At 41.9% G+C, this 20724-nt stretch overlaps 3 protein-coding genes across 8 annotated transcripts; 1 reads left to right on the top strand and 2 right to left on the bottom strand.

The window, feature by feature from the left end:
• Positions 1–665: 665 nt before the first annotated feature.
• LOC118291314 (copine-3) lies at positions 666–10527 on the bottom strand. Of its 4 annotated transcripts, XM_035619493.2 has the most exons (17): positions 10372–10527; positions 8770–8965; positions 8426–8605; positions 8222–8296; positions 8029–8100; positions 7782–7862; positions 7374–7463; positions 5664–5762; positions 5414–5500; positions 5125–5184; positions 4793–4926; positions 4521–4575; positions 4303–4354; positions 3873–4006; positions 3453–3689; positions 3252–3366; positions 1747–1885 (listed from the first exon to the last, which is right to left on the bottom strand). In XM_035619493.2, exons 2-16 carry the CDS (start codon positions 8929–8931, stop codon positions 3256–3258), a joined length of 1629 nt encoding a protein of 542 aa, XP_035475386.1. In that variant the 5' UTR covers positions 8932–8965; positions 10372–10527; the 3' UTR covers positions 1747–1885; positions 3252–3255. The 4 variants fall into 4 exon arrangements, 3 of the variants coding, with proteins under 3 accessions (XP_035475385.1, XP_035475387.1, XP_035475386.1); XM_035619492.2 differs by lacking the exon at positions 3252–3366 and having other exon boundaries at positions 666–1885; XR_004786613.2 differs by lacking the exons at positions 4303–4354; positions 4521–4575.
• Positions 10528–11189: 662 nt separating this feature from the next.
• LOC118291316 (copine-3) lies at positions 11190–17169 on the bottom strand. Of its 3 annotated transcripts, XM_035619495.2 has the most exons (16): positions 17030–17169; positions 16542–16714; positions 16095–16274; positions 15936–16010; positions 15661–15732; positions 15500–15577; positions 15324–15413; positions 14718–14816; positions 14526–14609; positions 14362–14421; positions 14119–14252; positions 13351–13405; positions 12972–13023; positions 12745–12878; positions 12019–12252; positions 11190–11659 (listed from the first exon to the last, which is right to left on the bottom strand). In XM_035619495.2, exons 2-16 carry the CDS (start codon positions 16698–16700, stop codon positions 11540–11542), a joined length of 1626 nt encoding a protein of 541 aa, XP_035475388.1. In that variant the 5' UTR covers positions 16701–16714; positions 17030–17169; the 3' UTR covers positions 11190–11539. The 3 variants fall into 3 exon arrangements, with proteins under 3 accessions (XP_035475388.1, XP_035475390.1, XP_035475389.1); XM_035619497.1 differs by lacking the exon at positions 17030–17169 and having other exon boundaries at positions 16549–16683; XM_035619496.1 differs by lacking the exon at positions 17030–17169 and having other exon boundaries at positions 16095–16366; positions 16542–16680.
• A 475-nt stretch (positions 17170–17644) lies between these two features.
• rmdn1 (regulator of microtubule dynamics 1) lies at positions 17645–20557 on the top strand. The gene is made up of 10 exons (XM_035619508.2): positions 17645–17781; positions 17917–18022; positions 18145–18229; positions 18433–18592; positions 18713–18802; positions 18888–18943; positions 19640–19727; positions 19841–19871; positions 20058–20191; positions 20312–20557. The coding sequence occupies exons 1-10, from the start codon at positions 17650–17652 to the stop codon at positions 20351–20353; spliced, it is 924 nt and encodes a 307-aa protein (XP_035475401.1). The 5' UTR covers positions 17645–17649; the 3' UTR covers positions 20354–20557.
• Positions 20558–20724: the final 167 nt, after the last annotated feature.

Genomic DNA, 20724 nt, shown 5'->3' with positions numbered 1-20724 from the left:
TGAGAGGTGGTTTGATGTCAATAAATTCATAACTGATTGAGCCAATCAAAATACAAACCTTGAAATATGCATATTAAAGAAAAAATGCTCACATATGTGTTCTAAGGGATTTGCTGAGGCCTTTTCCACAAACTAACAGCTGTGAAAGTTGCGAGAGGATGTTCCAGACACGACAGAGGTGGTTTGATGTCAATAAAATCATAAATAAGCGAGCTAGTGAATATGCAAAGTTGTAATTTGAAGAAAAATTCCAGGTATGAAATACTAAAGGGCTGTCATTGTGTATGACAGTGGTTTGATATTCCTATGTATAAAAACAAAAAAGTAATCGAAGATTAAAATGGAGGACCTGCAGGCTCCTAGCTCTTTGGTGCTGTGATGACATTGGTCTGTCCCTTCAATATTTACATGGAGGCACAGTATGTGGAAAAGCAAAGCCCCCTGGTATAAATCTCTGGAGAATATCAGACCCCATGTGAAAATACAGTATGAGCCCGACACCACAGGACGCTCAAGAGGTTTATCCTCCTGTAATGAATGCAACTGACTCAGTCAATCTCCTGCTGCGTTCATCATACTGTATGTGATGAGATCTGGCAGGTTAAGAAAATAGATCTCTATTTCTACACTTTGGTCATGATACACATTACAGGAAAGCACTGAAAACGCATTAAGTATGTTTTTAATGTTTAAGGAGGTGGCATAAACTAATAGTCTCAGAATTATACATTAATGTGTTAAAGTAGAAAATTGCTATTTTGCTCGTCAAATTAGATTTTTTCTTCTTCAATTACATATCACATTTACATAAAATATTGATAAAATCAACATCAATGACAAAGAAAGTTATATTAGATAAGGCATTGGCACAGTGATCAGTGCAAACAACTTAACATACACTAAAAATACAAATGTAAAATACTTAATGAAATGTACGTGGTCATTTTCATAACTGTCAGTTAAGTTTGATGACAGATTGAACTTTAAATGTGAATCAATGTAAACGTATATTTTACCAAATGAAGCTCTCCACTGGTGCAATGAAGGGCTCCCTGAGATAACGTTCGTTTAAGCACCAAGTATTACATCAAACCAAAACAGAAATAGACAAGACGTGCAAAACAGCAGCAGGGACACAATGCAGCGACTTTTGTAAGGTAAAATTACAAGAGATATTCAAACTATTCATCTGTTAAGCCCTCATTTGTAAACATTGTTGAAGTTTTCCTGGTGTTTGGCAAAGCCATTACTTTGACCAAGGTCCCTGATCTCAATTGAAACGGAGACATGAGCAGAAAGTACTCTTGCCCTTTCATGCAGAGTTTCTGACTGACCACGCAGATGGATATTGCCTCAGTTTTTCAACGAAAACCAAAAACCTTGAGTCAAAACACACGTGTTTCACCTGATTCATGAACCAAATGATAAAATAAGAAATGATAAAATCTTAACAATTCTGGCACTTGAGTCACTAAAAGACAAGACAAGGGTCACATTAAATATTAATGTTACGTGCAAGACAACAAATGTTAGATGGTTAGAAGTACTATGGCTATATACCTTCTGTATTTTTTTTCTCGCATTCCCATTTTATGAATAATATACTTAGAAGAAAAGGACCAGCAAATGACAAATTCAGTCCACTTGATTCAGAGTTCAAGTGGACTTGCCAACAATAGGAATAATATATGAGTGGACATTTGAAGGTGTTATACTGAGGAGAAAAGCTGATCCTCAGGATCCCTCACTGGGGGGGTGCTGATGCTGAGAGGTCAGGGGGAGGGGTGTTGCCTTGGGGTGGCATCAAACCCATTGTGTTGAAGAAACTTGCCATCTGACCAGGGACTTCTGCCAAGACACTCTGAGCGAGCATTTCTTGAGGACCCTAAAAAGATGGGGCAGAGGCAGAAGGAAAGTGTAGTAACCAACCATTTTACATCTTTGTTATTGAATCCCTCCTGAGATCTGTTTGCATTTAAATAGCAAGTGACCACATTATGCTTAACTTTCACATTTTTGTGCTACCATTTTTTGTTTCAGTGGCTATACCTACCTACCGTACTAACAATACATTGTTCAAAACTACTTTTTACTGGCTTATCTAAATCTTTTCAGGGCTCTGAGATTGAGTGTATGTATCTCATTACAACTCTCTAGGAATTGTAATTTATGCATCTCTCTCTTTAATGTCTCTCAAGTTGAATTTGGCTTCATATTTTACAGTGAAGTCCTTCCTTCAAGGCCAATAGGAGACACATACACAATCAGCAGAGACTCCTAGAGAAAAAATTCACACGCACACTCTGCGTAAACAGCAAAGTTGAGTTAGTGTTTTTAGCAGAGCATGTCAACACATTGACAGACTATTTCACATGCAGACCTACAGACAAGGGATGTAAATAATTGAACAGTTTAACCATTAACCGACAAGGTTTTTGATTAACACTATCAATTACAGATCTTTCATATTGTTATGAGAAATGTCAAACCAAAAATCTGATCATTAACAAATGAGACTATGACAGGCCGCCACAGAAATTAACCCATTGATGTATAAAAAAAAATATAATTGGTATTTTTTTGTGTCATCCAATCTTAATAGAACATTTAAAATTGTCAGTGAACAGTTAATGGACAGTTAACAAATGTTATCAGTGAGATAAAAAAATTTAAAGTACATCTCTATGGCAGGAAATGATTACACGATTCTGGACTCCGGACTATCGTTTTTCTTAGAAAAAATGCAATTAAAACTATAAAGACCGGATCTATTTCTCTGCGTGTTTCAGGCAAACCGAAACAGCCAAGATGTTCGACGCACTCGCAATATATCTCTATGGGCTTTTCTAAACTTCAGACGTGCACAACGCCAGTTTATGATTTGTTTTTGTAACAACTGAGTATGTACATATGTATTTTATACAGAGGGCTAGTAGGTGATCCTTTAATGTGGCCAAAGACGTTAGCTGTAAACAGCTGTACTTAGAGATGTCCACTTGGGACTGGATCACCGAAGACGCACGAGACCTGCTAAATGTCAGGTGCACTGGTGGGAAAAAAATGTAAATGTTAAATTGCATTTGACAGACTTTTGGTCGCACTTGGAGCACTGGACTGTCCCTCACACTGTAAACCATGAAGACAGGATATACAATCTCATTATGCCTCTATTTAAATTCATGCAGCTGTGGATCAAATGTGGGAAAGAGGGAGGAGAACGGGGATGGGTGAGTTGGTCGGGTAACTCCTACATTTCTAGGAAGGACTGGGTTCGCTGGGGGGCTTCAGGTCAAATAAATTGAAGAAGGAGGCCACTTGGTCAGGCAACTCTGCCAGTACACTCTGGGCAAGGGCTGCAGTGCCTGCCTGAAATTAGACGTGAGGACATCATTTAAGGATTTCTAAGAAGCTCAGGTGTTGCATGCCGACAAAGACTTCATAATTCAGCTTACATTCTGGAACTGCCTGAATGGGACAAACTGCACAATGTCCCTCATGGCGGCCTCGCCTGTAGCAGAGCGTAAAATTCCATCGTCCCCATCTAGGACCTCCATGGCACTGAAGTCCGCCCCCCCTACCCCAACTATGATGATTGACATGGGCAGACGAGAGGCGTTGACGATGGCGTTGAGGGTCTGATCCATGTCTGTGATCACTCCGTCGGTGATGATGAGCAGAACAAAGTATTGCTGGGGATCAACACAGAAAAAAAAGAACTAAGTTGATGATATTTTCATCTCCAGTGATTGTTATTGGGTGGAGAGAAGAACTGGTTTAGATTATGTTCTACACAATAACTTCAATAACAGACATTTGCACACAACAAATACAGTTACAATATTCTAAACGAATTAAGACTTCCTGTGACTCACCGAGGCCGTTTTCTGCTGCAGAGCCTGCCTGCCAAAGTGGGCCGCATGGTTGATGATTGGAGAAAAGTTCGTGGGGCCATAAAGTTTCACCTGAGGTAGACACTGCTGGTAGGCGCCCACCACACCTTCTATACCTACAAAACAAAAAAAAGTTGGACGCAAAACACCAACATGAACAGACATGTTGATTTAGCATAAGTGTAAATGGTGTGCACACCACAACACGATGATCAATTCATGGGACAAGCGCAACCTGCACAGAAATTTAAATTCCTTGTGAGATGCGGATCAAACATGTCAGCCATGATTGACCTTCTTACCCTGAAGTTCTTTATTCTATCCACAGCTATGTAAAAGATGCAGCATGCTTGGTTAACTATAGCCTCTAAATTTTACTGAATGGTTTAGTACAAATGTTGTCTTTTATTACCTGCACAAAATGGATTTGATGGATTGAAGTTGATGGGAAACTCATGGCTGACCTGCAAACACAAACAAATATGAATCTGGATCAGATGCCAACTAGTCTGGGATGAGAAGAGCTTCATCAATGCAAAACAAGACTTTTTTATGTTTTAGAGAGTTTAATTATGAAGGAAAATGTCTGTACAAATATCAAAGGATGTTTCAACTGAAATAAACAATCACCTGCCACGTAGGAGGGATCTGGGCTCCAAAACCAAAAGCAGGGAACATCTTGTCACTGTGCAAACAGAGCAAAACAAACTAGATGCTACAGAGGGAGAAAGTTTATACAAAAAGAGCAATAGACTCCAGCGCTATTCAGATAGAATATGTATAATATTACATTATTCTTCCAACCTCAAACTGTGATATTTTGAATGGACCGATTTTCTAAAAACAATCCAATGCTTTGGATTATCATAATGCCTCATAGAAAAACAATTTTGTGCATTCACCTGTCATAGTCCTGGATGACATTACCTACAGCCCAGATAGCTGCCAGGTATTCATTGTAGCCCTGAGGGTTGATGTAGTGGAGGGACAACGGGGACTTGGGATCCCCGTTGGAACCTGTGAAGTCTATAGCGATCTGGTGAGCAGAGGACGGAAAAAATACACAAATTAAAAATAAATAAAAGCCTGACAACATCATAACAAAAGTTTCCTTCACATTCCCACAGTGTACATATGAAGAAACCATGACATATAAGCATGAGGCAAATTTTTTTGATTCTTCCTTAACAAACATATTCAAAAAGATTTATAGAAAAATGTGTTGATCACTCACAGTGAAGTTAATCTGGCAGCCACCCATTATGTAATCCAGAAACGTGTACTCCTTTACCACCTGCAAATAAATATTGACGGTAAAAATTAAAAAGACCTTTCAAAAATAATAAATTTCATTCAATAATGAAATGACAAAAACAAATTGACCTAAAAGATAAAACATTCTGCCAGATAAAAATCATTGACTATTTTTGTAAGATATACAGGTTTCTTTTACAGAACATACTCAAGCCCCCCCCCCCCCCCCCCCCCCCCCCCCCAAAAAAAGTATATTGAATCGACATTACCTTGCACTGTTTTATCACAATAACACCAGAGTTTTTGTATCCTTTCTTCTTCTGTTTCTTCTTACTATTGATGCATTCAAACTCGGCCTGAGAGGATGACAAACACACTGCAGGCGTTAGGAAAAAATACCATAAAAATGTGCTTGTGAAAAGAAAAAAAGCAGGACGGGAACTTTACATTCCGTTCGTGACATGTTCAGTTTGGCTCACGCTCAAAATGTCAGAACTGACCAACAAACACAGAGCTCACCGCGTAGGTCTGTGAACCCTGCTGTATTTGGCAGAGTGTGGCCTGAAAGGATCCAATAATTTCGTGTGATCCGCTGTTGTTGTAGTCGTAACAATCTACCTGAGAAACACAGACATTTAGGAGAAAACAAGACAAAAAATCAGTCCATTCTCTTTGATGTTAAATGAGCAAACTAGACTAACTGACAGATTATCATCAGTGTAGGGCAGATGAGACAAAAAGCATGCTATGGGTGTGAAAGCTTCAAATGTAAGGCCTGCTACGGAAACATCAAACAGGAACACACACAAGCCTTCCAACTTTTAAACAGAAAGAGAACGGCCCCTAACTAACTCCATTAGACCTGAAACAGAACCTGCACACTGCAGCTTCTGTCCACCTTCAGAGTCCAGAGAACAGTCAGCAGACAGACAGGTCTAGACAAAGCATGGAGCAGCCAGTAAAGACGTGACAAACTGTGATGCTACAGTAGGCCTAAATTACAAGATGAACAACTATGGAAGCTCATGGACTAACTGACAGTGATCCCAAAGGAAAACCTCGACCCGACCCATTGGTCAACTTACCTGTTGACAGTGGCAGAAAGTAACGAAGTACAATAACTAAAGAATTGTCCAAAAGGAGTAACCCTCTGTGTTTCGCCTGTAACCACATCCAACAGTGATGTGGGGAGCAGCAGTTCACCTATACTATATACTGTACATACATTAGCTTTGAAAGAGCAACAACCAATAGGTCAGTGACTGGTCAGCACTGGTTACATTTGTATTATATTGTGTGCGCATTTTTCCCTGACAGAGAACTACAGTATCTAACTGCTTATACGGACAAAAACCTTTAGTTAATTTTAACACATACTTTGAGTTTATGTTTTCTGCCTTTTGCCCATGTCCCACTGTCTCAAACTGCCGACATGGAGCACTGAAGTCAAAGAACAACCAGGGACACACACTCAATATCTGGTAAGTTCACCAATAGGCCAAACTCTACATACTGTAGCTGTACATAATCCTTTCAAGATCGATATAAAGGTGCGTCGAGGAGTTTGACCTGTCCTGTCACAGACACTGTACATCCCTTACATGAAGAGCACTCAAGGTGTTGACAGTAAACTCACTTGCACTGTTGACTGGAAAGCATCTCTTCCAGATAAGTGTGCTTTAACAGGGTTAGAGGACAGAAACAAAACAATAAAAACAACACATAAACTAATGTGCTTACACATGTGCTTACACACATAATTCCTTATTTGTACCAAGATATTCGAACCCTTAGATATGGACAAGAACAACATTTTCAAAAAGGCAGGTTTCTCTTTTTTCATTTCCATCACAGCTGGACTGAAAACATCATACAACACATATCATAATTGACAAATGAAAGAATCTGTAAAAAAACAAAAAAAACACAATTGGTTTACATTTTTAAATTATCTGCTGACATTTGTCATTATACCTCATGAGAGATTCTGTTCTGTTGACGGAGCTAACATTTAATCCATTAATTAAATATAAGAAAATCCATTTGCATATTTTTTTCAGATTTAATAAGTTGCTTAAGGCATCTTTAAGCAAAAAATGCCAATAATTAATTGGTTCATGCTTCTCAAAATGTAAAATTTGCTGAATGTTTGGGAATATTTTAAAGGGCTGTTCAGCTTGGATTTAGGGAAACGTGTGTGTGTGTGTGTGTGTGTGTGAGAGTGTTTACCTTTATAGATTTCTCTACATCACCTCCACAGAGTGACTGCAGCGGGACACGGAATCGTCTCCATGTTGGGTTTAGGTTGTTTTTCACCACCTGAACAATGCAACAGATTCACAGGGGGCGCGACAGAATCTAATGAGATCATCTACTCAATATGGGGTACAGTTTTCTGATTTAGCTTATTAATTAGTAACAAAGTAACAGAGTCAGAGTCACAGTGCCTGTGTAAACAGGAAGCAGATTCTTTAATCTGCATTTGGTTGCCTAGTTACAGAAAATGGTGCGAACGAGAAACAGCAACGGTTTAAAGTGAAACCAGGGATTTATTTTCTTGGACCAACAATGAGGCGGAACTGTGACTGACAGTAACTGACAGAGCGATGGCAGGGAACAAAACTCTTATATCTGTACCTCTGTTCTGTGAGCAAGCTGCCATCCACTTTCTGTCTGCTTGTAGAATTCCAGGAAAGGGTCGGACTTCCCGAAGAAATCCTGGAAATGAACATGATTGTAATATACAGCTGAACCAAACAAAATACTTATGAATATCTAGTTAATAGGCGACACATTAGCATATACACAATATAAATATAAAGTAGTTAACAGACATCATAGATACTTAATTCATCACACCACTGCAACATCACAGGATCAATACCTTTTTATCCAGTTTTCTGGCCGCAATTTCAAATTCCACGGCCCTGTTGTCTGTTCTTTCTTCAGCGCATATCTAAATAACAAGAAACAATACTGTGTTAAGGATAAAAAAATATGTGTCAATAAACCAGGGAATACTTTTACACTTTGAACTAAATACCATCAAAGCTCCAATCTGAATGAAAGCAACTCACGGTGATGGTTCCTTTTCCTGCCGGCCTCTTGTCCTTCATGACAAGTGGTTTTGTTAGTTTCCTTGAAGACACAACCTGAACAGAAGAATAAATCACATTGAGACATGTTTAGCTATCACAAGATATTCCACTTACAATGGTAAACAAACAAACAAAAGCGAAGCATGATGACTACACATGATAAAGGACCTGTCTAGCTTTTACCTGCCCCAGGGTACATTCCATTTCTCCCAGGAAGTCGGCATCTTGCAGACTGCAGTTGGAACTGTCAATGTCGTACACTTCAAATTTCAGCTTCTGCACCATCTCAAAGTAGTAGTCAATGACAAAAGTCTTGGAGAAGCTGGGATTAAGGCAGTTCTCTATTTTTTCGGTCCGGCCAATCTAACACAGATACACAAGTGAAAAACACGAATCAAGGATACACATTCTCTGTCAGACACTCTGGACTCACAGTAGGGAATGACACACAACGCAGGTTCTTCATCAGTGTGTGTGTGTGTGTGCATGAGTGTGTGTTTAGAAGAACGACCCATTATCCCACTTACCTCACACCAGTGTGGCCCAGAGCTGTTCATGAAAAGCACGCACAGTGGGTCGGACTTTGAGAATGAGTCCATGTCGAGCAGATTGTCACAGGAGACGCTCAGCGACACCTTGGTCACGCAGTCCGCGACCCTCGGACCTGGGGTTCCACCTGCTGCTGCCATCTCAGTCTGGAGGACACACACTCGCACACAGCAACTGACAAACACAAGTGCACAATTCTTGTCAAACACTGGCTCCGCATCATCTTCTCCGTACTTGGCAGACAAAGAAAAAAGGCAGACACATGTAGCCTAAACTTTGCAGACTCTTTTCACACACAGGCTCTTTGTTTACACACTCCTCATCTTTACGTGTCTTTTGACGACTCTTCGTGGGAACATTTCTTTGCACGTCTGTTGCCTGTATTTAGGTCTTATGTATTCTGTCGGTGATATTTTGCGATGATTGCTTGTAGGTTTTGCAGATTGAGAGTTACATTGCATTGTGTCTCGAACATATGACAATTAAGTTTGAACTGGATGTGAGAGAAGCAGCCAGACTGTTTAAAAATATAACTATGACTGGTTTGTGGGTGGAGTTCGTCTTGTGTAAGAGATGTCATGCTTCTTTGAGGACTTAAGGTAAATTCGGCTATTACTTTATCTACTTAACGTAAGTCATGTATTTTTCCGTTAGGGTGGTGCTGGCTAAAGATATAAAGCATGAGGACGTGACCCCAGCCGCCCAGAGCCCGGACTGTTTGTCCCCCTGCCATCACGCAGAAGATGGATTATGTTTATTTTCTTGATTTTTCAACTACATTGCCAATTAAAGTCTCTTTTGTGCTGGACTTTAAGCAACGTGCCAAACAGTAAAAAAAAAAATTTAAACAAAGTAAGTATTACAGCATCTGTTCAATATGAAAACATCTCACACTGTTAGTAACATAACGACAATTAACGGGAAACAAAATATACCCAACGACGCCGAAGTTAGCTTCCCATTCGCGAGTTATGGTGAAGGTGAAAGATAAGGGGAATTAAGAGGCCGATTCACCGTTTTTTGCACATTATACTGCTGTAGACATCCTGCTTGAAGCCATCATCACCGTCTGAAACCACATTTCAGGTGAAATGTCACCGTTTCATTTACTTACAGAGGCTTTGCGAGGAAAATCTCAACATATTTCCATAAGTAAAAAAGCTGCAGAAACACAGAACCGGCCGCTAAGACGTTAATTTTCCCCTTAACATTCCCCTCAACTACCGAAGCGTAAGCCGACTTCAGTGACGCAACTGGCCAACATGCAGCTAAAAGAAAAAACACGTTACTGGATAGAGAACGTTACGGAGTCCGTCGCCTGTGCTCACGTTTATTACTATTCACAAAGATCATGTTTAAAAAAACATGTTTAACGGATATTAACTCCAACTTAGTCGCCGTTGACGCGAATGAGTTAACGCGTATCTTCGTTCACAGCTAACGGCGACACGTTGCGAAGTAAAGTCGAGCAGAGGCACCACGTCGGTTAGCAGCAGCTAATAAACGCTTAATGTCTACGTTTACTTTGACAGCTAAAACGACACAATGTCCAAAGCAGCCTTTCTCTTTTCCTGTCCTACCTGGTTAGCCAGCTAGCAGCTAGCTGTCTATTTTCACGCTAGCAGCGGTGGGAGGCACGGGAGCCAGCTTTGGTGGTGGGCGGTGCCCGGTGCGCTCGTTTCCGTGTACAGGGACACCCGCCAGGCGGCCGCGATCCGAGCGATCCGAGAGATCACAGACATCACAGACATCAGAGCACTGCTCATGTTGGAGCTGGGCTGGTTCATCATTTATGTGAGATTAATGGTCACATAACGCAGCTACACAAAAGTGGCAATTTGACTAAATGTTACACAAGTGGAGAGGCTTTCTGAGAAAGTCATGCCATGAACCAAAAGGCCGATTTTACAGTCTTAAATCAATTAAACTCTTGGATTAAAACACCACCATATGGCGATAGTCAGACCAAAACGGAGAATCAGCAGAACCAATGCGACCTGTGGTCCTATGGCCACAATATCCGGGTAGAAGAAGCATCTTTGTGGTCATAGTTCAGTCTTATATTTCGTTCCAAAAATGTCCCAATACTGGGACATTTCTTTGGTATGCAAATTATAAGGTGCTTCAATATACAGGAGCAACCAGGAAAAGGTTGTCCCAACTTCCCCCCGCGGATCAATACCTAATTTCCTCACGAGGATCAATAAAGTATTTCTGGTCCTGATTCTGCAGGTCTGAAATAGGAACAGTCATCTAGATGGTGACGGTGCTGCTGCCTGGACACAGAATTTATACACTGTGCGACCACAGTGGTTTCGCCACACGATTTGAAGACCAAGGCATTGGCGCATAGAGAGATTGTGCAAAGTAACGGAAGAGAACAGTTCACACAGAGCGATGACTTGAAAGCACTTGCACAATAATTTATTCATCAAAGCCTTACCAGCATGTCAAGTGATACATTTTTAGTGCGCGGAGAACAGTGTGATTGCTTTTATTGTGATTGCTTCAGTGATTTCATGCATTACGAGTCAATGTGTCACAGGAACCATAATAAATAAACCATAATAAATCCAAACACAGATTTGGGGCGAAATGTTTCCCCTTACATGTGAAAACACAAGCTGTAAAGATCCATTCTTGGCATTACTTTGCATCGCTCCGTACAGGGAACACACAAGTTAAGAAGGTGCACGAGATGCAGGCAAGTAATGAATATGAGGTATTTGGGTCAATTATCCAACCTTTCTAGGACGGCTCAGAAACACCAGATATAGTAGGGGGTTTCAACTTGTAGCAATTGAAGAAGGAGGCCAATTGATCAGGCAGCTCTGCCAGGACGCTCTGGGCGAGGGCCACACTGTTTCCCTGCAATGACAATGTCACATGAAAAGGCACAAGTGTTATGGTTCATCACACTTGCAGTATTTGTGCCTGCAATGGAATTTGCGTACTTGAATGGGTTATAAGTAGTTCACTGGGTCACTCTTGTTAAAATAAAGGCATCTTGTGCACAATCAGGTGTTGGAACAGGCCCTCTGTCATGTTAAGGGCCATGCTCGCTCAGATTTAAGCATGCACATACAGTATCTGTGCTATTTACAACTCATCAATATTGCATGGATGTAAGGAGCAAAAGAAGCTGGTGTATAAATTCTGAGAAAAATCCCTCACACATGCGCAAACACATGTTACATTAGTGAAAATAGGTAAGTGCTGCTTCATACCTGGAAATTTCTGAAGGGCACAAACTGGACGATGTCTCTTGCGGCGACGTCACCGTTCGGCGAGCGCAGCAATTGGTCGTCACTGTCAAGGAACTCCATTGCGCCGAAGTCTGCCTTGCCCACACCCACTATGATGATGGACATGGGCATACGAGAGGCCTCAACAATCGCGGTGCGTGTCTGGTCCATGTCTGTGATCACGCCGTCGGTGATGATGAGCAGCACATAGTATTGCTGCAGATGGACGGGAAAGAAACTGATCAGACAATGTCAGATATAAAGAAAACAAAGAGCCAAACTTTTCCCAATTAGTTTCAATATGATCCTTGAATATCATCTTATTCCTACTTTTTTAGATAATACACTACGCATTTAATTCCACTTTGTTTGGCATTCCACTTGAATTCTAGTCAACACTAGTGACTGACCTATATTGATACAGCTAGTACATTATTACATAGTTACTAAAAGTGTTTTAATAAACAACTGAATAAATAGCAGGATTTTTTAGCGGGAGATTTAAGTAAATAACAATGCATGCTTGTTTATCTTTTCTTTGATTAGTAGGGGTATAATGGTTCTGAAACTGAGACCGCAAATGCAATACAAAGGAACAGTGATACACCCCATCCCCCAAAACAGAACTAACAACTATTTGATTTCACAGTGCCCTTAGATTTTACATTGACCACAGTGTATTTCAACACTTGCCCTTTGGCTACTTACTGAGGCCGTGTTCTGCCGGAGAGCTTGTCGGGCGAAGCAGGCGGCATGGTTGATGATGGGAGAAAAGTTGGTGGGACCCCAGAGCTTCAGCTGGGGCAGACACTGCTGGTATGCCTGCACCACGCCATCTATGCCTGCAAAAACGCACAGGAGTGAGGTCGCAAAATGCAGCATTACTGGACAACTTTTTTTCAGGCAAACAGTCTTGCGCCAAATTTTGAACCGACCTGCACAGAATGGATTTGCTGGGTTGAAATTGATGGGAAACTCATGCGAAACCTGTGCATAGATATAAAAGAGAAGAAAACACTCTCAACTTAGTCACATTAATCCTGTCTCCCTGACTTTTTATCTCGTGAGAAAGCTTAGCTTTGGATGACAGCTCAAATCACATCGAAAACAATAATTAAGAAGTTTTAAAAGAACAGCATACCACCAGCCAGGAAAATGACAAAATATATAATCATCTCTTAGGCTGGGAACATAGACTATTTTAAAACATCACAGTAAAACCAGGCATCTTTGATTTACATGAACACATCAAACTGGTTCATCGTAGACCTCAGTATAAGCTCATGAAGTCACTACATTTAAGGGTTTTCATACCTGCCAGGTGGGAGGGATCTTGGCTCCAAAACCAAAGACAGGGAACATTTTGTTACTACACAGGAAGACAGAAAATATAAAAGGTACAGTATAGGTAAACCATAAACACATATTACACAAAGCACACAGTCCCTAGACAGTATACGTTTTAAATCTACATCCTGTAGAGAGATCATTGCAAGAAATTGCGTTTGACTAGCTTAATACCTGGATTGTTTAGTAAGCAAAAAAAATCACGGCTTAGTATTTTTAATACGATAAATTAAGTCAGACGATTGTAAAGCCAGGGTCCCCATTACACTGAAAAACCAACAGCTCTACACACAATTTACAAATGTCCAATGACTTAATTATTTATGTTTTGGTTCCGTTTGTCTAAGCTGTTCTCTTCCTCATGGCTATAAATGGTGAAAATTACCTGTAAGACCTGATTTTTAACTAGTACACGAATACTGACATGTTATTTATCATCCATTAAGAAAAACAAGGAACACACTGCCAACAGAGATTTCATAACAGCAACAACTTCTTTAGTAGAAAGCAGTTCCAGGAAAAACTGTAAATAAGGTTTATGAAGTAAGAAAATCTTTTGCTTTATGAATTTGTTTTCAGTGGTCTGTAGTTTTTCTCAAGAACTCACACTTGGCTTTTCATTGAACATTATTTGTTTCAGTCTCTGGATCAGGCGCCTTCCTCTTGTATCATTAACCACAGATTATCCAAGATTTAAAGTGGTAAATGTGTGACGAAGCAAAGTGCGGGGTTAACCTGTCATAGTCCTGGATGACATTACCCACGGCCCAGATGGCTGCCAGGTATTCGTTGTAGCCATCAGGGTTGATGTAGTGGAGGGAATCAGGAGAGTTTGGATCCCCGTTAGAACCAGTGAAGTCGATGGCGATCTGGGACAGATTCAAGAGAGGACACATTTGAAGATGTAGGGAGATCCCCAGCTATCAAATATAAATGAGAGATCTGTAACATCTTGTTGTTCGATGTTTACAAACTCACAGTGAAGTTGATCTGACAACCGCCCATGACATAATCCAGGAAGGTGTACTCCTTCAGCACCTGAAAGAGCAAACATGTAGTTAACTGTGTATTGGGATAAAATGAAGACCAGTGAGAGCGGCTTGAGTTATTTCTGGTTGGCTCTAAAGTGCAGGGTTCATTACCTGGCAGCGCTTGACGCAGATGACCCCAGAGTTTTTGTAGTTTTTCTTCTTCAACTTTTTGGGGTTAATGCACTCGAATTCAACCTTCAAGTGAGAACACAAGGCCTATTTATGCCAAGCGAGAACAAATAACAATAACAAGTGTTGGCGGAGTTGGAATCAACACGAGCATACCACAGAGGAAATTCTCACCGGGGAAATGTGCGTTCCCACTTGCAACTCTGCTAGTGTGGTTTTAAAGCTCCCGATGAGGTCGTGAGAGCCGTTGACACGATGGTCGTAGCAGTCAACCTGAGGACGACCATAACAATGTCTTGCAGCAAGTGACGCAATTCTTTCTACAGCCATTGTAAACGCTGCTGCTGATATTCATCTTAACATATTTCCAATACATTAAATATAAATTAGTATTAGTAGATGCTAAGAAATGCTGAAAAACGTCACACCTCAGATGCACAAACTAAATGCAGTAACTAAACGTAAAGAGTAAAAAATTAATTTTTTTAAATATAGCAAAAAAATGCACACCTTTATGTGATGTCATTAATCTTGCATGCACACACACATCGCTTATCCAGCCGGACTGCAAGCACTCCTTTGAGATGGAAAGGAGAAAAAAAATGCAAGTATAACACAAATGATTAGTTTGTTAGAGAAGTATGGTCAATTAAACCAACAAAAGAAAAATCTGGAGTGTTCTTCAGGGGGTAGTTGAAGAAAACAAATCACGTTAGTAGGCTGCATTTTACAGGGCAAATTAAATTAGATTAAAGAAAATAAAATAAAAAACAAATTTACCTTTATAGGCTTCTCCACATCTCCTCCACAGAGCGATCGCAGTGACAAGCGGAAGGGTCTCCATATTGGGTTAAGGTTGTTGTACACAACCTACACAAACACGTTACGGTGAATCACGAGTCCACAATGGTTCAATGCAGGCAAACGAAAGAAGAGCTGCTGGCGTATAAGTGTACCTCTGTCCTGTGAGCCAGCTGCCACCCAGTCTCCGTCTGCTTGTAGAATTCCAGGAAAGGGTCGGACCACCACAAATACTGAACAACCGTATACGATTAATAGGCGAGCAGTGTTTACAGGTGTAGAACCACAATATCAGACCTAAAATGACCTTCGGTACCTTTTTGTCCATCCTGCGGCCCGCCACCTCAAACTCTGCTACTCTGTTGTCTGTTATTTCTTCAGCGCAGATCTGTTTAAAAAGAAAAAGACATCTAAAACTAGTTCTATGACATACAACTAACAAGAGAGAAGCAACCCATCAAAAGTCAACAGTGAGATGCCTGATCTCATTACATGTGCTCCATTCTGTCTAGTGTTTATGTCACTCACAGTCAGGGCACAGCTGATCACCTCCATACACATTTTTTTAAAAAGAGGAAAGCGTCCACTCACTGTGATGGTACCACGACCTGCTGGCCTCTTGTCTTTCAGCAACAAAGATCGAGTGATCTGCTTGCTGGAAACAATCTGGACACAAAGCACTGTCTGTGTCACTCGGCGAAGAGAAGGTGCAGAAAGTTGTCTATGAAAACTCTACAAGGTGACACTCACTTGGCCCAGCGTACACTCAAGCTCCCCCAGAAAATCATCGTCGCCCAGGTCGTAGGTGTTATTGTCGATGTCATACACGCAGAACTTCATCTTCTGCACCATCTCGAAATAGTAGTCGATGACAAACTTCTTGGCAAACTTGGGGTTCAGGCAGTTCAAGATCATCTCGGTGCGCCCATACTGATTCACAAAGAGACGACACACATCTAACGTAGGCTCACGTCAGACGGCTCAGGCCAAATCAGAAACCAAATGCAGGAGGGGAACCTTTTCTTAAAACAGAATAAAACATTCACCGGTCCATTTGGGGTGTATTCCAGAACTCAAAACTCTGAGTTTCCCATCTCAGCAACACGACTCAGAGTTCAGGGTTAGGTTCAGAGTTAGTTAAACCTGCTTTCTGGAATACACACCCCTGAACACATTGTGCCGAGACCTAATACAGACCTCGTACCACTGGGAGCCCGAGGTGTTGATGTACAAGGCGCACAGTGGGTCAGACTTGGAGAAGACGTCCATGTCCAAGAGGTTCTCGCAGGAGATGGTCAGCTCCACCTTTGCGGCCAAATGGGTGACCCCGGGCGCTGTGGCTCCACCTGAGGCCATGGCAGCTCGCAGCACTGATATGATCACATAGAGGCACATTGTCAGACATATCAAGTGGATGCACTCATGTACCAATGTCTATTTTAGGTTCATATTTGACACATGATGTTGAACTAGTATTCGTTAATGCTGAAGTAGTTTATTAATTATAATAACAGAATTACACAGTCGGCGTCTGGACTAAGACAGATGTAACTACACATGGTGGCAGTCTGGTGGGTGTGGCGGCCCTTTGCAGCAAAACTACAACACTACCGACCACAACATTCTCCCCCGGTAAAAATGCCAATTACTTCATAACAGCTGACAGTTCACTCAGGCGTATTTACCTGTGTCGTTGTTGTGTAATGTTCAACCGCCCGCCTGCATTCGCTCACATGAAACGTTTGTCTGACAAGAACAGCTGCGCTGAGCATCCGGTGCGGAGCCTCCAACCCTCCTCCTCCAACCCTCCTCCTCCTCCTCCTCCTCCGGCGGCCTCGGTCTCGGTCTCGGAGCTTCCCCCGAGGTTACACCGCCTGTTCACGTGTCTCTGCTGCCTTCGAACTCAAATCAAACGAAGAACACTTTTTACAGTGACACTAAACTGCGCAACAGCCCGTTGGTGATTTCTTACGGCGGGACTTTCGCGAGTGTTTTCTTTGTTTCTCGTCGACTTTATTTGCGGGGGCACAGACTTCCCTGGGCTGCATTCAAGAGCCGCTGACGAAACTGCTCCTGTTTGTTTTTTTAATAAGACTTCACACGCAAGTGATATGTGGATGTGATATACATGTGGGGCTATGTTCAAAACTACGAGGATTACAATAACGATTAAATAAAGAGGATACAATAAGACTAGTCACGTTTTAAAGGCATTACAAGTATGTCCCTTTTGCAACGTTTTCTAGTTGTGCTCTTTAATCCTACTTTTTGACCTGTCGTCCGAGTGTTCTGGAACTTGGACTCGATGGCTGCGAGAGTGTTGATGCGGTTCGTGAGCAGCAGGACTTTAACGCAGTCCCGTGCGAGAGGCGCCGGTGTCAGGGGAACACACCGCTTCTATTGGACCACTTCCAGAAGCGCTGCTGCTGCTCTCACTGTAAATACCATTGAGCTTAATCATTCTGGCGTCCGTGCTGTTTTCTCGCCTGCAGCCTCATTGTCGTCAATAATAACACCCAGGAAGTACTTTAACTCTGCGCCTGTTCCTTCCTGCCTCCTTTCCTCCACACAGAGTGGACGAGCTGCGTTGCTCCTGGGGCTCCCTGCTCTCTCCTGCCTGGGGTATGAAGCTTATCGCCGGGTGCAGGGGTCAGCCGTGCTGCACGCCGTCGGAAAAGGTGGTTGGCAAAGTGTTGCACGACAGATTGTTCAAATTCAAGATTTTTTTGCAGAGGATTTTTTCTTTAACAAAAACAAGTCTGACTGCATTCGCTGTGGCGTTCTGTGCTTCTTTGTGCAGAGGAGGTTCTGGAGCAGGCCGACTACCTGTACAGCTGCGCGGAGACGGAGAAACTCTACCAGCTGCTGCTGCAGCACAAGGACAGGTGAGGGCGCAGCTCAGTCATAGGCTCCGCCACCAGGGGGCACCAAAGTGCAACATTTCAGACACTGCACGTCTGTGACATCAGAGGTCGACAACAGACAGTGACTAATTGCTCGGTGTCAAACACACACACACACACACACACACACACACACACACACACACACACACAGAGCCCATCTGAATCCACTTGTGTCCATGCAGTGATGATGCAGAGTTCCTGTGGAGGCTGGCCCGGGCGTCCCGTGACCTGACCCTCCTGCCCGGCATGGAGGGCAAGCGGAAGAAGCAGCTGACATTCGAGGCCTTTGAATATGCCAAGAGGGCACTAGAGAAAGATGAAAAATGTTTCGCTGCACACAAAGTAAGACAGTGGTTTCAGTGGAGGGTTGTTGCCCCCCCCGCCCTTAACATTTTTTCTCTCCAACAGTTAAATTAGTTTCCCTCTGTCAAACTATCAGCTTTGTTCCTTTCCCCGACGCAGTGGTACGCCGTATGCCTCAGTGACGTCGGGGACTACGAGGGAATCAAAGTGAAAATTGGGAACTCGTACATCATCAGGGAACACCTAGAGGTGAGAGGACACGTGGGTCAGCAATGGTATTATACTGTATCGCAATAACTGATATCCTAAAGTGAAACGTGTCTTTTTCCTCCAGAGGGCCATCGAGCTCAATGCCAAAGATGCCACTTCCTTACACATCTTGGGTTACTGGTGAGACTTTAATTATTTTCTCTTTTAAAAAAATTAATCTAAAATTCAAGTCTGATTGAGATTTGACACCTCGGGTAGTTTCTTCTCAGACTGTGGACGTTTAAGGAACTCACACTGGCAACAGCGAAGCTCTCTCACACAATAATTGTAAAAACAAAATGAGGCACGTTACAACATTTGAGTCCTAAAGATTTGAAAGAATCGGAACAAAAAAACTAATAATCTTTACCATTTGTTCTTTTCGAAGGGAAAATGATACTGTTGCTGTTTAAAAACAAAACCCCCAAAAAACATCTCTTGCCAGAGTTGTGTTTCCCCTCGTTTGCCAGAAGAAGTTTACAGAGATTGACTCCAGTCAGTCATGTGTTGTGTTCACTACCACACATCGAGCGGCTACACAACTGTTGTCAGTTATAATGAACATGGATGATTATAAACCATTTCCCTGTTTTGGGACAAACAAAGGAACATCTTATCTTATCTGATCTTATTTGATCTCATGTTATCTATTTCCTTGTCTTTGTATTGCATGTTAACTAATTTATTCCTTTTTTTTATTGATGTTTATATTTTTCTTTTCCCCTTTTGCTGCTGTAACAAGGCAAATTTCCCCGTTGTAGGACTAATGAAAGATTATATTATCTTATTTTACTGAACTGAAGCATGTTTTGAAGAAAACTCTCTTTTCTGTCTTAGGTGCTTTGCTTTTGCCGAGCTGCCGTGGTATCAGCGCAAGGTGGCGGCTGCTCTTTTTTCATCCCCGCCTGTGGCCACTTACGAGGAGGTGAGGCGTCCTCTTGTCTTCAGCGCTCATCGCATCTCAGTGACTGTTGGAGTTAGAGCAGTTTGAGGCCCTTTTTTTGGGCAATTTTACCAACACTTTTATGTCTCTTTCAGGCTTTGGAATTCTTCCTGAAAGCTGAAGAAGGTAAAATGCTGCACCCCATAAACTCACTGAGGCGTGTTGTGGGAAAAAAACAAAAAACCTGCCGCTCTCTTGTTGGCTGGGGCTCAAAGTTTTGGAAACATCTAAACTCACGCTCTGCACTTGTAAGTGATGTCCTCCGAGGTTTAATATGCACATAAATCTCAAATGGGTTTTTATTCTTCTCAGTTGATCCCGACTTCTACAGTAAAAACCTGCTGATGCTGGGGAAGACCTACATGGCCATGAAAGACAAGCAGAGAGCAGAGCTCTGGTTGACCAAAGCGAAAGATTACCCTGCTCATACGCTGGAAGACAAAGAGGTGCGTGCAGTGATGTGACTTATTAATTACCCTGTTACCTCGAGGGAGATGTTTAAATACCTCTGGGGGTGTTATGTGGTGTTGTTAACATACTCCGCTGGTGTATTTGTTCCACTGCAGGTCCATAAAGAAGCCGTCGATCTCCTGAAGAAACTAGGATGAAGCTCCGTTCACCTCCCGGTGCAACATGATGCCTTCCATAGCGTTTAGACTGTTAATTATTGCTCACACAATTAGCCAGTGTCCATACGTCCATTTAAAACCACAATATACACTTACAAATAGTGAACTCTATCTGAACATTTGCTTCTACTGTGACTGTAGTTTGTGTAGTGTTTTATAAATAAATTACATTTTTAAATCAAACAGGTTGTGTCATGTCCGTCTCTTAACACTTTCCCCAGGAGTCAAGGTGATTTAATCTCTCTTTTAAATATAAAAACAAAGCTGCAAGCAGCAATGTTCAGGTTGTAACTCGTGCTCAACATAAAGTAGCAGAGCAATCGTCCACATGATGCTGGTATGATAGACAT

The sequence above is a fragment of the Scophthalmus maximus genome, chromosome 21 (genome assembly GCF_022379125.1).
Source record: "Scophthalmus maximus strain ysfricsl-2021 chromosome 21, ASM2237912v1, whole genome shotgun sequence".
In the NCBI taxonomy this organism is placed as follows: domain Eukaryota; kingdom Metazoa; phylum Chordata; class Actinopteri; order Pleuronectiformes; family Scophthalmidae; genus Scophthalmus; species Scophthalmus maximus.
Note: the sequence above shows the minus strand (reverse complement) of the source record. Positions and strands in the feature narration are given on the sequence as shown.

What these genes read in the sequence shown, in the direction of transcription:
- LOC118291314 (XM_035619492.2), bottom strand. Translation starts at nt 8,931, where the DNA reads ATGGCAGCAGCAGGTGGAACCCCAGGTCCGAGGGTCGCGGACTGCGTG. An exon ending in CAGGAAAAGGAACCATCACC is followed by an intron (nt 8,101 to 8,221) that starts GTGAGTTGCTTT and finishes CTTGTTATTTAG; the next exon opens with ATATGCGCTGAAGAAAGAAC. An exon ending in TGCAGCAGAAAACGGCCTCG is followed by an intron (nt 3,690 to 3,872) that starts GTGAGTCACAGG and finishes GTTGATCCCCAG; the next exon opens with CAATACTTTGTTCTGCTCAT.
- LOC118291316 (XM_035619495.2), bottom strand. Translation starts at nt 16,700, where the DNA reads ATGGCCTCAGGTGGAGCCACAGCGCCCGGGGTCACCCATTTGGCCGCA. An exon ending in GTTGTCAGATCAACTTCACT is followed by an intron (nt 14,253 to 14,361) that starts GTGAGTTTGTAA and finishes AATCTGTCCCAG; the next exon opens with ATCGCCATCGACTTCACTGG. An exon ending in AGCAAATCCATTCTGTGCAG is followed by an intron (nt 12,879 to 12,971) that starts GTCGGTTCAAAA and finishes GCGTTTTTGCAG; the next exon opens with GCATAGATGGCGTGGTGCAG.
- rmdn1 (XM_035619508.2), top strand. Translation starts at nt 17,650, where the DNA reads ATGGCTGCGAGAGTGTTGATGCGGTTCGTGAGCAGCAGGACTTTAACG. An exon ending in CTTCCTGAAAGCTGAAGAAG is followed by an intron (nt 19,872 to 20,057) that starts GTAAAATGCTGC and finishes TATTCTTCTCAG; the next exon opens with TTGATCCCGACTTCTACAGT. An exon ending in ATACGCTGGAAGACAAAGAG is followed by an intron (nt 20,192 to 20,311) that starts GTGCGTGCAGTG and finishes GTTCCACTGCAG; the next exon opens with GTCCATAAAGAAGCCGTCGA.